The sequence below is a fragment of the Falco naumanni genome, chromosome 19 (assembly GCF_017639655.2).
Source record: "Falco naumanni isolate bFalNau1 chromosome 19, bFalNau1.pat, whole genome shotgun sequence".
NCBI lineage: Eukaryota > Metazoa > Chordata > Aves > Falconiformes > Falconidae > Falco > Falco naumanni.
The window spans coordinates 4,051,025-4,062,869 of record NC_054072.1 but is presented as its reverse complement, the minus strand read 5'-3'; the positions used below and the strand labels follow the sequence as shown (position 1 = coordinate 4,062,869).

At 66.6% G+C, this 11,845-nt stretch overlaps 3 protein-coding genes across 3 annotated transcripts; 1 reads left to right on the top strand and 2 right to left on the bottom strand.

The window, feature by feature from the left end:
- The first annotated feature begins 720 nt into the window (after positions 1-720).
- FHIP2B (FHF complex subunit HOOK interacting protein 2B) lies at positions 721-7,963 on the top strand. The gene is made up of 17 exons (XM_040617974.1): positions 721-1,595; positions 1,689-1,767; positions 2,635-2,804; positions 3,689-3,793; positions 3,967-4,089; positions 4,413-4,583; positions 4,672-4,868; positions 4,948-5,056; positions 5,138-5,214; positions 5,384-5,573; positions 5,659-5,828; positions 5,910-6,032; positions 6,110-6,200; positions 6,298-6,441; positions 6,841-6,981; positions 7,063-7,163; positions 7,254-7,963. The coding sequence occupies exons 1-17, from the start codon at positions 852-854 to the stop codon at positions 7,357-7,359; spliced, it is 2,841 nt and encodes a 946-aa protein (XP_040473908.1). The 5' UTR covers positions 721-851; the 3' UTR covers positions 7,360-7,963.
- A 112-nt stretch (positions 7,964-8,075) lies between these two features.
- NUDT18 (nudix hydrolase 18) lies at positions 8,076-9,715 on the bottom strand. The gene is made up of 3 exons (XM_040618121.1): positions 9,566-9,715; positions 9,278-9,491; positions 8,076-8,884 (listed from the first exon to the last, which is right to left on the bottom strand). Exons 1-3 carry the CDS (start codon positions 9,713-9,715, stop codon positions 8,289-8,291), a joined length of 960 nt encoding a protein of 319 aa, XP_040474055.1. The 3' UTR covers positions 8,076-8,288.
- Positions 9,716-9,775: 60 nt separating this feature from the next.
- Positions 9,776-11,362, bottom strand: LOC121099435 (extensin-like). Its single transcript, XM_040618343.1, has 2 exons — positions 11,304-11,362; positions 9,776-10,454 (listed from the first exon to the last, which is right to left on the bottom strand). Exons 1-2 carry the CDS (start codon positions 11,360-11,362, stop codon positions 9,776-9,778), a joined length of 738 nt encoding a protein of 245 aa, XP_040474277.1.
- Positions 11,363-11,845: the final 483 nt, after the last annotated feature.

Sequence of the window (11,845 nt, the reverse complement as noted above, 5' to 3'; positions counted from 1 at the left end):
TATTTTTTTTATACATATATATATATACACACACATATCAGCTCTCCGGCTGTGGGTTTCTAGTTTCTCCAGCACGAGGGTTGGAGGGCGGCGAGCCCCTCGCAGGCTCGCTGCCTTCTTGCCCATCACAGCCCCTTAGTTTTGGGGCACAGAATTCCCAGGTGCAACCTCATGAGCTGCTGGCTCTGTCCCTGGTGTGGGTCCGGTTGAAATGATGCACCGGCAGCATCCCACCCACCCCACCCCCCCAGGGGCACCCACCAGGGTGGGTGCAGATACACCCCAACAGGGGGGACAGGCAGTGTGGTGGGGGCTGCTTGGGGCAGCTAATTGCACCTTCCCTGGAGTCGACGGGACCCGGGCTGGGCCCTGGGCTGCTTTCCGGCAGCTGTGCTCGTCATGGCTTGTTTTTAATTGTAGAAACTTTTTTTTTTTTTTTTTTAAGGATTAAAAAAAAAAGAATAATAAATCATAAAACGTGGCTTCTGCTAGGTTGTGCTGCGGGAAGAGGTGAGCTGGGGAGGGGGCTGTCCTTGTCCTGGGGCCTGGTGTGCACAGGGGGCTGGCTCCATCCCAGGGCATGGTATGTATGGGGGGCTATCCCCATCCCGGTGCAAGGTGTGCACGGGGGGCTGTCCCCATCCCGGTGCAAGGTGTGCACGGGGGGCTGTCCCTATCCCGGTGCAAGGTGTGCACGGGGGGCTATCCCCATCCCGGTGCAAGGTGTGCACGGGGGGCTATCCCCATCCCGGTGCAAGGTGTGCACGGGGGGCTGTCCCCATCCCGGTGCACCGGGGGCTGTCCCCATCCCGGTGCAAGGTGTGCACGGGGGGCTATCCCCATCCCGGTGCATGGGGGGCTGTCCCTATCCCGGTGCAAGGTGTGCACGGGGGGCTATCCCCATCCCGGTGCACCGGGGGCTATCCCCATCCCGGTGCAAGGTGTGCACGGGGGGCTGTCCCCATCCCGGTGCACCGGGGGCTGTCCCTATCCCGGTGCAAGGTGTGCACGGGGGGCTATCCCCATCCCGGTGCATGGGGGGCTGTCCCTATCCCGGTGCAAGGTGTGCACGGGGGGCTATCCCCATCCCGGTGCACCGGGGGCTATCCCCATCCCGGTGCATGGGGGGCTGTCCCCATCCCGGTGCAAGGTGTGCACGGGGGGCTATCCCCATCCCGGTGCACTGGGGGCTATCCCCATCCCGGTGCACCGGGGGCTATCCCCATCCCGGTGCAAGGTGTGCACGGGGGGCTATCCCCATCCCGGTGCACCGGGGGCTATCCCGGCCCCGGTGCGGAGGCGCACCCCCCGCAGGGCTATCCCCCGGAGCAGTTTTAAAGCCAAGTGACCGTTGCAAACCCTCCACCGCAAACGCTCCTCCGCCCCCCAGTCCCTTCCAGCTCCCCGGCCCCGTCCCTCGCCGCTCCCGCCCCATCCCGCCCCGTCCCGCCCCATCCCGCCCGGCGCCGGGCGGAGCCACCGGAGCGGGGCCGGGGCCGGGGCGCCGCGAAGCGCGGCCGGTGCCGGTGCCGGGGCCGGTGTTCGCAGCCATGCTGAGCCGCCTGGGAGCCCTGCTGCAGCAGGCTGTGGAGACGGTGAGCGGGAGCGGAGGGGGGGACACGGCGGGACCCTCACCGGGACCGGGGGGGGCTTCGGTGCGCCCCTGACCCCGGCCCCGCTATGCGCAGCGGGAACCCAGCGTGGACCTGCTGGAAGCCTTCACCGAGCACTGGAAGGGCATCACCGGCTACTACCTGGAGGCCACGGGTGAGTGGGGTAAGGGGAGGGGGTCCCCGTGCCCTGGGAGGGGGTCCCTGTGCCCTGAGATGGGGTCCCATTGGTGTGGCAACAGGGTCACTGTGTCCTGGGGGAGGGTCCCTATGCCATAAGATAGGGTCCCATGGCCTGGGAGTAAGGTCCCTGCGTCCAGGGACGGGACCCCCCTGCCCTGGGACGGGACCCCCTGCCCTGGGACGGGACCCCCTGCCCTGGGACGGGACCCCATGCAGTAGCAGGGCACCGTGCCCACCCTAGTGCACCGTGGTTGACCTGGCATGTGGGGCTTTGGCATGGGACAGCCTTTCCTGTACCCCAGGAGCACTTATCCAGCCCGGTGCTTGGTCCTGCCCGGCCCTGAGCCCCCTGCACACCAGCGGGGTCAGCACGGGGGGGGGGTTTGGGTGGGCTCTGCAGGCTGGGGCAAGTCCCTCTGGGAGAAACACGCTGCTCTTGGGGAGCACGAAAAGCGGGGTCTGGAGAGCTCTAGCCCTTTTCCCAGCAGGATCTCGCTCCTTCGCCCTTGGCTCTGCTGCCCCTTCCCCTCCTGGGCCATGCTGGGGGGGTCTCCGGGGTTGGCAGTGGCAGGCAGCCCCCCGAGACGGCGGCAGCTCCAGCCGCAGCTGGTTAGGCCATGAGCGGAAGGAGAAGCCCCAAGTGCTGCCGGGACTCCACCATCACATTGCCATCTAGCGTCGTCCTCACTAAGGCTGCCGGCGGCGGATTCTGGGCCAGCACCCCGCTTTCGCACCTGGGCACCCCACCGTGTAGTGCTCCCCTCTGCCGAGCACCGGCGGCACGCTGCCAGTGCCTTGGGGGGGACGCACGCCACAGCCCCCCCGATTCCCGCATCCACAGACGAGAGCGTCCACGCCAGACAGACGGACATTCCCTGGCGCCTCAAACAGATGCTGGACATCCTGGTGTACGAGGAGAAGCAGTTCCCGGCGGGAGAAGCCGGGCCGTGCCTTGAGTACCTGCTGCAGCACAAGGTCCTGGAGACCCTCAGCACGCTGGGCAAGGCGGAGGTGGGTGTATGGCCACTGGGAACATCGCTCTGGGGGGGCTGACCCCCCCTGTACTGCAGCACCTGCAGCCTTTTCCAGCTGCTTTGCACGGGGATGCTCAGTAATTTTCGTTTTGAAGCTCTTCTAGCTGGGCAACAGGAGTTTGTGGAGCATGAGCTGGTCAGGGTGCATGTTTTGGTTTTTTTTTTTGGGGGGGGGTGGATTGTTTGGCATATGATCCCCATTGGCATCCTTTCTGCTGCTCCCCCGAACGGCTCTTGCACCCCATCGCATCCCTGCGGGTGCGGGAAGGGTGTTTTTCACACCAGCAGCCTGTTTGCACAACTGGCGCATCACTTTTGGGGTTCGCAGGGCAAGGTGTTCTCAGACAGCCCCCTCTCAAAGTCGGTATCACCCAGATACAACGGCTCGGCTCTTACTTTGTTGCTAATAATAATGATGCTCGCTATAAATAGCCTTTTATTTAAATGTTAGCAGTGTGGGTTCAGAAACACGCGCTGGCCCTTCTGTGGCCATAAGGATTTGGTTTTTTTGGGGTGCTGGGCTTTTAACTCCCCATTGCTGGCATTGTAACAGTGGGAAAGGGGAAATAATCCCCCTGGGTTTTTTTATCCTGCAAGAGAGTTCAATTTGGAGAACTGAGTTCAGTCCTTAATTGCTGAAGGGAGAGGAGCCTGGGGCAGGTGGGAGGTCCTGGGGGGTCCATGGGCCCCTTTGCATCATTTTGGGGGAGCAAACCCAGGGTCTCTGCTGAGATCCTTCTTGCAAGCCACCCACGCTGCCTGGGTAAGCCAGGGGGGCGATTTGGGGCACTTTGCAGGGTAATCAGGTACACAAACAGGTACCTGGGCTCTTGCCGATGCCTTTCCCCATCTCCTTCCCAGTACCCCCCTGGAATGAGGCAGCAGGTCCTCCTCTTCTTCAGCCGGGTGCTGGGGCAGGTGCAGCACCCACTCCTGCACTACCTCAACGTGCACCGGCCGGTGCAGGTGAGCCCAGTGCCGGGGGGCTTGGTGGGGGCTGGGGGGAGGTCCCAGCCGGCGATGCCATGTGCCACAGATGGCTGCAACCCTGCCGAGAGCTGCTGGGAACCGATGCCCGTGGTACTGGGCAGGGTGGGGGAGCAGCCAGCAGCCCGGCAGCCCTCTCCCTGCCCTGCCAGAAGCTGCTCCAGCTCAGCGGCGACCGCCTGGGCTGCGGCACAGAGAAGGAGGAGGTGCAGTTTGCGGCCATCCTCTGCACCAAGATCAAGCAGGATCCCACCCTGCTGGCGTACATCCTGGAGGTGAGCAGCCCCCGGGCATCCCTGTGCTGGTGGGACACGTGTGGGGTTATCTGTGGGGTCTGGCTCTTTTCACTGGGCTTTTTCACATGCTTTGCAGCTCCATCCCCATTAAGTGGGAGGAAATCCAAAGAGTCCCCATCCATCCCCCAAAATCCATCCCCATTAAGTGGGAGGAAATCCAAAGAGTCCCCATCCATCCCCCAAATCCATCCCCATTAAGTGGGAGGAAATCCAAAGAGTCCCCATCCACCCCCAAAATCCATCCCCAAAGAGTGGGAGGAAGGTGGTGGCTACGATGCTTTGCTGCTCCTCTTCCTCCCCAGGGCAAGAGCATCCTGAATGGGAGGAGAGCCCAGGAGCTGCCGGCCAGCCCTGCGGAAAAGGGTGCGGAGCATCCCCCGGGCACCGCTGCCGGCTCCCCCCCAGCCGAGCCCTCCCCCCCACGGAGGGACTGCAACCTCGTCACGTCCTTGGTGGGGCTGTGCAAGAGCAAGGTAGGGGGAAAGGGCTGGCAAGGAGAGGGGGGCAGGCACCGCCGGTTGCGTGACACCGCTTCTCTCCTCCTCCTCCTCCTCCTCACAGAAGAGCAGGGTCGCGCTGAAGGCTCGGGAAAACCTGCTCTTGCTCGTGGGGCTTGCCCAAGAGGCGGCTGCTGCCTGCCTGGTGCGGAGCAGCACCCTGTGCCAGCTGCTGACGGAGCATCTCTGTGACCTCTACAGCGCTGTGCCCGCCTGCACCGACCCTGCTGACATCCTCGCCCTGGAGAGGGTCAGCTGGAGGTAAGGTGGGCGCTGGGCAGGGTCATCCCCCAGCACTGCCAAGGCTCGGCCGCAGCCCCATGTCCTCTGCCCTGTGCAGGTCACAGGGTGATGCTGCCAGTGACGGAGTTTTCCTGGGGAAGGAGAGCCTGGCTGCCTTCTTCAGCTGGCTGGACTACCTTGACGAGCTGGTGATGGGTGCCCACCCGGTAAGGAGTGGCCGGCCAGCCTTGCACAGCATGGCCAGCCTCCTGCCCGCGCCGTGGCTCAGCCACTGCTGTCACCCACAGGTCGTGGCAGATGCCATCACTGAGGCTGTAGAGGAAAAGTTTTTCCAGGGCATCCTGCAGCCGCAGCTCCTGCAGATGTGAGTGTCTGAGGCACAAATGCAGCTGGGGGAGAGCTTCTTTATCAAGGACCCCCTTGGGGTCGGGACCGTGGGGTTCCCCTTGCCCGTACCTCCTTTTTCCCAGCTCTGAGATGCTGCGGTGCTGCCTCAGGACACCCCCCGCAGCATCCCACCCTGTCCCCGGCAGGTCCGAGCTCACCGTCCTCAGCGCCACGGCCATGCTGACGGGCACGGTGCGGCAGATCCGTGCGCCTCCCCTGCTCCACCGCCTCGTGTTTTTCCTGCTGGGGCCAGACCGGCACCCCGAGACCCCGGGGGAAGCCCCCTACCCTCTACGCACTCAGCTCATCGACCGCTGTAACCACCTCTCCGACGAGGTGAGCCCCATCCTGAGGGGAGTGGGGGGTGGGGGTGAGACACGGGCGATGCCAGGGTGGTCTCACCCCGCTCGCCGTGCCATAGATCAGCCTGGCCAGCCTGCGGCTCTTCGAGGAGCTCCTGCAGAAACCCCACGAGCACGTGGTGCACAGCCTGGCACTGAGGAACCTGGAGGCGAGGGGCTACCTGCAGCGCAGCCCCCCCATACCTGACGAGCGTGGACCCCCTGAGCCAGACCCCGATGAGGACGGGCTGTAAGCGAGGGGGGCCGGGGCAGGGGGAGGGGAGCAGCCCCTTGGTGCCCACCCAGCTAACACCCCGTGTTGGCCCCGCAGGGACCTGGAGGAGGATCCCTATTTCACCGATGGATTCCCAGATGCTGGGTTTGGGACGGTGAAAAAGCCTCTGCGGGGATCAGCCCCATCGGGGAAGGGGCAAGTGAGCGAGGTGGTCAGCAGGTAGGGATCTGCAGGGGCTGCCCTGGCGGGGTGGGGGGGCTGCATCCCCCTCCCCATCCCTCTCACCTCTCTTCCAGCTTCCTCTGCCTGGTCCCCGAGGAGGCGAAGACCTCCTCATGCATGGAGGAAGGCGGCTACGACACCTACGTACACGATGCCCTGGGCACGGTGAGTGGCTGGGGGGGGGGGGGGGGGGGGGGGGGGGGGGGGGGCTTCCCCATCCCCAGCGGTGCCAGCTCTCACCCACCATCACCCCCTCCGCCAGGTCCATGCGTGCCGTGCCAGCGCGGCCCCGTGGGGGTGGCCCCTGGCCCCCCGGCCCCTCGACTCCTGCCACCCCGAAGCGGCATTTTACGAGGGCCACTTCCTCAAGGTGCTGTTCGATCGGATGACCCGGATCCTTGACCAGGTACAGGGGTGCCAGTCGGAATGTTGGGGACCTACCTGGGTCCCCTCTGTGCTCTGCCCTTCCCCTTGGCACGGTCAGCGGGGGGCTTTTCCCGATGGGGTCTCCAGGCTGGCACAGCCCGTGTCTCGGCAGGGGGTGTTTGAACAGAGGATGCTTTGGCTTCCCACGGTTATTGCCAGCGCTGTGCCCCCACAGACCCACCACGGAGGGTGGCACCATCCTTCCCAGGGTCCAGGACCCCCCAAATGGCCAAGAGCATCAGCGGTGTCTGCAGGCACCAAGCCCCCGTTGGTGGGCATGGGTTCAGGTCCCTGCCAGGGGATGCTGGGGGGGTGGGGGTCAGCCACACACCGGCTCCTGCTGAGCATCCTCCCCCCCCCCCCCGCCCCGGCCCACCAGCCCTACAGCCTGAACCTGCAAGTGACTTCGGTGCTGTCCCGCCTGGCCGCACTCCCCCATCCCCACCTCCACGAGTACCTGCTGGACCCCTACCTCAACCTGGCGCCTGGCTGCCGCTCGCTCTTCTCCGTCCTTGTCAGGGTAACGTCACCTGCTGGGGGGTGGGGGGGGGATGGGGACACCCCTCCGAGCAGGACCTGACTCTTTCCTCCCTCCGTGCAGGTGATCGGGGACCTGATGCAGCGTCTCCAACGCGTGCCCCACTGCAGGGCCAAGCTGCTCCTGGTCCGCCAGCAGCTCATGGGGCTGGTGCCCGGAGAGCAGTAAGTGCTGGGGGGGGCACAGGATGGGGGTAATGCATGCACTCTGAATGGGGGGTACCCCACAGAGCCCCCATCCTCATTTCCCTGCAGGATGGACCACACGATGCTCTTCAAAGGGGTGGTGGTGCTGGAGGAGTTCTGCAAGGAGCTGGCTGCCATCGCCCTGGTCAAGGGACCACGGGAGGGGCCCCCCTGAGCTGTGGTTCCTCGGCCCCCCCACTGAGCACCCCTCTCTGGCCGGGCTGCGGTGGCCACTGTGGTGGCCAAACCCACACGCCAGTAGCCTCCAGTGGCCCTGCTCAGACTGGTACATCCCCAGCAGCCTGGCATGGTGGTGGCACCCCAGGAAGGACACCCCGGCAAGGAGGAAGAGGAGGCGCAGTCCTTCCTCCCCACCTTGGCCAACCCAGAGGTGATGCCACCTCCCCCAGCGCAGGATGTGGCCCCTCTGGGTGCCAAGTGAATCATGCTGCATTTCCTCCTGGGTGGTGGGTTCCTGCTGCCCCTGCACCGTGCCGGAGCTGCCCTGAGCCCCCACCAACCTCAGGCAGGATTATTTTGGGGGGCAATAACTGGGGATGGGGACACGGTGCTGACCTCTGCCTGCGTGGGACAGTGCCCCCCCCCCGGCTGCAATAACTCAATCATCTCCCTGGGCCCTGCCGCACAGGGGGGGTGGGGGTGGGGGAGTTTGTGGCTCCCGCCTGGCAGGGACGGTGCACCCCGAACCCCGCACAGCCAGGCGCCGTGTCCCCTGGGTGACGGGACTCTGCTACAATAAAGCTGTGAGCTCAGCACCACACGCTGTGCCCCCACCATCTGTATTGCGTCCATCCCCCTCGCCAAGCATCTCCCAAAACCAGGACCCCCGCTCCCCTCCCCAGCCCCCTGCTTCAGCCGCAGCCCGATGGATGCAAGAAGCAGCAGCCGGGTTTATTTCTGCTCTGGCCAGCTCCTGGCCCACCCCAGGCCAGGACACAGCACCACACCCCGCGCCAAAACACCCCCCAACCTCGGGCAGCACATCCTGGGGCTCTCCCCTCCAGCACTGCAAGCAGGACCCCCGGCCACATGTCCCAGTGGGACCCCTGTACCCAAAGCCAGGCGGCAGAGGCTTACCAGGCACTAGCTGCGGACTGGCACCGTGGCCGCAGCACGGAGCCGCTGCAGGATGCGGCCCTTCAGGCTCTCCTCCTCCACATGCCACCAGCAGACGGTGGGGCTGCAGGGCTCAGGGGGGACAGCCCGAGGGCTGCCAGGTGGGATGCTCAGCAGCACATTGAAGCAGATGCCGTCAGCCCCCCCGGGGCCCCCAGCCTGGTGCTGCAGCCCCAGCAGCCCCAGGGGTCCCGGGCGGGGGTCTGCTGGCAGGCAGTCCCGTAGCAGCCGCAGCACAGGCAGGCGGAGACCCCCACGGAGCTCGGCTGGAGACATGCCGCAGGCCACCACGGGCAGGTGGGGGGTCCCGGCTGTGCCCAGCAGCACCCAAAGGTCCCCGGCGTCGTTGGCGAAGGCCACCAGGAGCCGCAAGCAGAGCAGGGCGCAGGGCAGCTCCTGCGGCAGCGTGGCGGGGTGCGGGGGGCTGCGGCGATAGCGTGCGGCGAGGTCCAGCAAGGGCAGGATGTCCAGGGCTCGCAGGGGCAGCGCACAGGGGTCCCCAGCCCACCACGCTGCTTGCAGGGACTCGGCGTCAGCCTCCTCCAGTGTCTTCAGGGTCCCACCTGTGGGCAGAAAGACGGTGATGCCCCAGCACAGGGGTGGCAGGGGATGACAATGCCCTGGCACAGGGGTAGGGGGGGGGGACAGTAGGACCCCAGCATTGGACTGGCGGGGGGTGCTGGTGCCTGGTCACGGGGCTGCTGGGGGCACCCAGACCCCAGCACAGGGCTTGGGGCAGGGAAGCCAGCATGGGTGCTGGCAGGGGAGAGCGATGCCCTGGCACAGGTTTGGCAAGGATGCCGATGCCCCGGCACAAAGGCAGCGGGGGACACCGATGCCCTGGCACAGGGTGGGCTGGGGGTGCCGAAGCCCATCGTGGGGCTGGCAGGGGATGCGCCAGGTGAGCCGCATCCTTCCCACGCCCCTTCAGAGCACCGAACGGCACAGGTACACACCGGTGGGGCGAGCGAGGAAGGCGAAGCGGATCCACGCCGGCCCCCTCTCCTCCAGCGCCAGCAAGGTGAGGGGGTCGCACTCCAGCCCCGTCTCCTCCTTCACCTCCCTCCGCATGGCGGCCACGATGCTCTCGCCGGGCTCCATCCTGCCGGCCGGCAGGTACCACCTCCCACGGCACTCGGGCTTGGCCTCCTGCACCAGCAGCACCCTGTCCTGTGGGGACGGCCAGGGGTCGGGTGGGCAACCAGGCACCACCGGGGTGGGGGGTCCCGTGGGGGCTGCCTCACCTCCTCGTTGAAGAGCACGGCCAGGACGACGTAGCAGACATTCCTCCCCAGGCGGATGGGACCAGTGGGTGGGGGGGGACCCTCAAAGCTTGTCCCCACGTCCCAGCCGCCACCACCCAGCACCGCATCCAGCTCCGGAGCCTCCCCCATGGGACAGGGGGTCCCGCAGGCTGGCTGGGGAGGCAGGGGGCAGAGCCCTCAGGCACCCACTCAGGGGGTAGCGGGGTTCTGGGGGGGGGAGGGCACCCCCCAGACATGCAGGCGGGGGGACAGGGAGCCCCGGCGCTGGCTGGGCTGGAGGAGGCGGTGAGGGAGGGGGTCCGGCGATTGCGGGGTGCAGGGGGAGGTGCAATGCGGGAAGGGGTCCCCCAGCAGTTGTGGGGTGCTGGAGGAGAAGGGCTTGCTGGACTGGGGGATGTGGAGGGGGGTGTAGGAGGGGAAGGGTCTGCTGGGCTGGGGGGGGACGTAGCAAGGGAAGAGCTCGGTGGCCTTGGCGATGCAGGGAGGGGTGCAGTAAGGGAAGGGTCTGCTGGACTGGGGGACACCCAGGGGGGCACAGGAGGGGAAGGGCTGGCTGGACTGCAGCGTGTAGGATGGGAAATAGTAAGGGAAGGGGTCGCTAGGCTTGGGGAGGCGGGGGGGGCTGCGGTAGGGGAAAGGCTTGCTGGACTGGGGGAGGCATGGGGGGGCACAGTAGGGGAAGGGCTGGCTGGACTGCAGGGCGTACAGGGGGCTGTAGGGGAAGAGCTCGCTGGATTTGGGGATGCAGGGTGGGCTGCGGTAGAGGAAGGGCTGGCTCGACTGCAGCACGCAGGGGAAGCTGAAATAGGTGAAGGGTTTGCTGGACTGGAGGGCACTGGGGGGAAAGGGTCGGCCGGACTGGAGGGCGCTGGGGGGAAAGGGTCGGCTGGACTGGGGGATACTGGGGGAAAAAGGCCTGCTGGACTGGGGGATGCCCGGGGTGGGGTAGAAGGGCTGGCTGGGCTGCGGGGTGCAGGGTGGGCTGCCCCAAGGGGGGGAATCGGCAGGCTGGGGGGGCCAGGGGGTGCTGGACTGCAGGGCGCTATAGGGGAAGGGCTGGTCGGAGTATGGGGTGCATAGGGGGAAAGGCGAGGGGGACTGCGGGGGGCAGGGGGGCGAGCTGGGCTGCAGGGTGCAAGGCGGGGTGCGGGGCTGCGGGGTGCGGGGCTGCGGGGTGCACCCAGGGGCGCAGCCGCGGAGAAGGGCGAGCTGGCACGCAGGGGGGGTGCGCTAGGGCCAGGGTCTGCGGGGGGCAATGGGGAAGGGTCTGGGGGGCTGCAGGGGGCAATGGGGGACGGCTTTGGGGGTCCGCAGGGGGCAATGGGGGGACGGCTTTGGGGGTCCGCAGGAGGCAATGGGGGGACGGCTTTGGGGGTCCGCAGGAGGCAATAGGGGGACGGCTTTGGGGATCCGCAGGGGGCAATGGGGGGACGTGCTCTGGGGGTCCGCAGGGGGCAATGGGGGACGTGCTTTGGGGGTCCGCAGGGGGCAATGGGGGGACGGCTTTGGGGGTCCGCAGGGTGCACTAAGGGAAAGCCTGGGGTTTGCAGGGGGCAATGGGGAAGGGTCTGGGGGGCTGCAGGGGAAGGCTTGGGGTTAGCAGGGTGCGCGGGCTCGGGCCGAGCAGAGGGAAGAGCAGGGGCGCAGGAGGGGCGCAGGAGGGGCGCAAGCCCCCACTGCCCCCCGCCTCCCCCCGCGCATGCGCCAGGGCACTTACCGCGTCCCGGGGCTCCGCCGCACCGCCCCCGCCCACCGCGCTCTTCGCCTATTGGCCATCCCGCGGGGCCAGCTCGCATCCCATTGGTTAGTCCTGCCGCCACTTGCCGACGCGGCTGCGGAGCGGGGCTCGGCCTTAAAGGGGCCGCGAGGGGCGCGGGGCGGTGCGTGGCGCAGGGTGCGCAGTGCGCGCAGAGCGGGCCGCGGGAGCTGCGCGGCGCCTCCTGCACGGTGCTGCTTGCACGGTGGTAGTTACACAGTGCCCATTGCACGGGGCCAACTGCACGGTGCTAATGACACAGTGCTAATTGCATGGGGCCCATTGCATGGTGCCAGCTGCAGGGTGCTAACTGCATGGTGCCTGTTGCACGGGGCCCATTGCATGGTGCCAGCTGCAGTGTGCTAAGTGCATGGTGCCCATTGCTTAGCAGCAACTGCACGGTGCTAATTGCATGGTGCCTGTTGCACGGGGCCCTTTGCGTAGCAGCAACTGCACGGTGCTAATTGCATGGTACCTGTTGCACGGGGCCCTTTGCGTAGCAG

Coding starts and splice junctions, on each gene's coding strand:
- FHIP2B (XM_040617974.1), top strand. CDS start 852: ATGGGGGGCTGTCCCTATCCCGGTGCAAGGTGTGCACGGGGGGCTATC. Junction 3,794..3,966: donor ACGTGCACCGGCCGGTGCAG/GTGAGCCCAGTG, acceptor CTGCCCTGCCAG/AAGCTGCTCCAGCTCAGCGG. Junction 4,090..4,412: donor TGCTGGCGTACATCCTGGAG/GTGAGCAGCCCC, acceptor CTTCCTCCCCAG/GGCAAGAGCATCCTGAATGG.
- LOC121099435 (XM_040618343.1), bottom strand. CDS start 11,362: ATGGCCAATAGGCGAAGAGCGCGGTGGGCGGGGGCGGTGCGGCGGAGC. Junction 10,455..11,303: donor CGGCGGAGCCCCGGGACGCG/GTAAGTGCCCTG, acceptor CTTTCCCCCCAG/CGCCCTCCAGTCCGGCCGAC.
- NUDT18 (XM_040618121.1), bottom strand. CDS start 9,715: ATGGGGGAGGCTCCGGAGCTGGATGCGGTGCTGGGTGGTGGCGGCTGG. Junction 9,492..9,565: donor CCGTGCTCTTCAACGAGGAG/GTGAGGCAGCCC, acceptor CCGTCCCCACAG/GACAGGGTGCTGCTGGTGCA. Junction 8,885..9,277: donor CTTCCTCGCTCGCCCCACCG/GTGTGTACCTGT, acceptor TTCTGCCCACAG/GTGGGACCCTGAAGACACTG.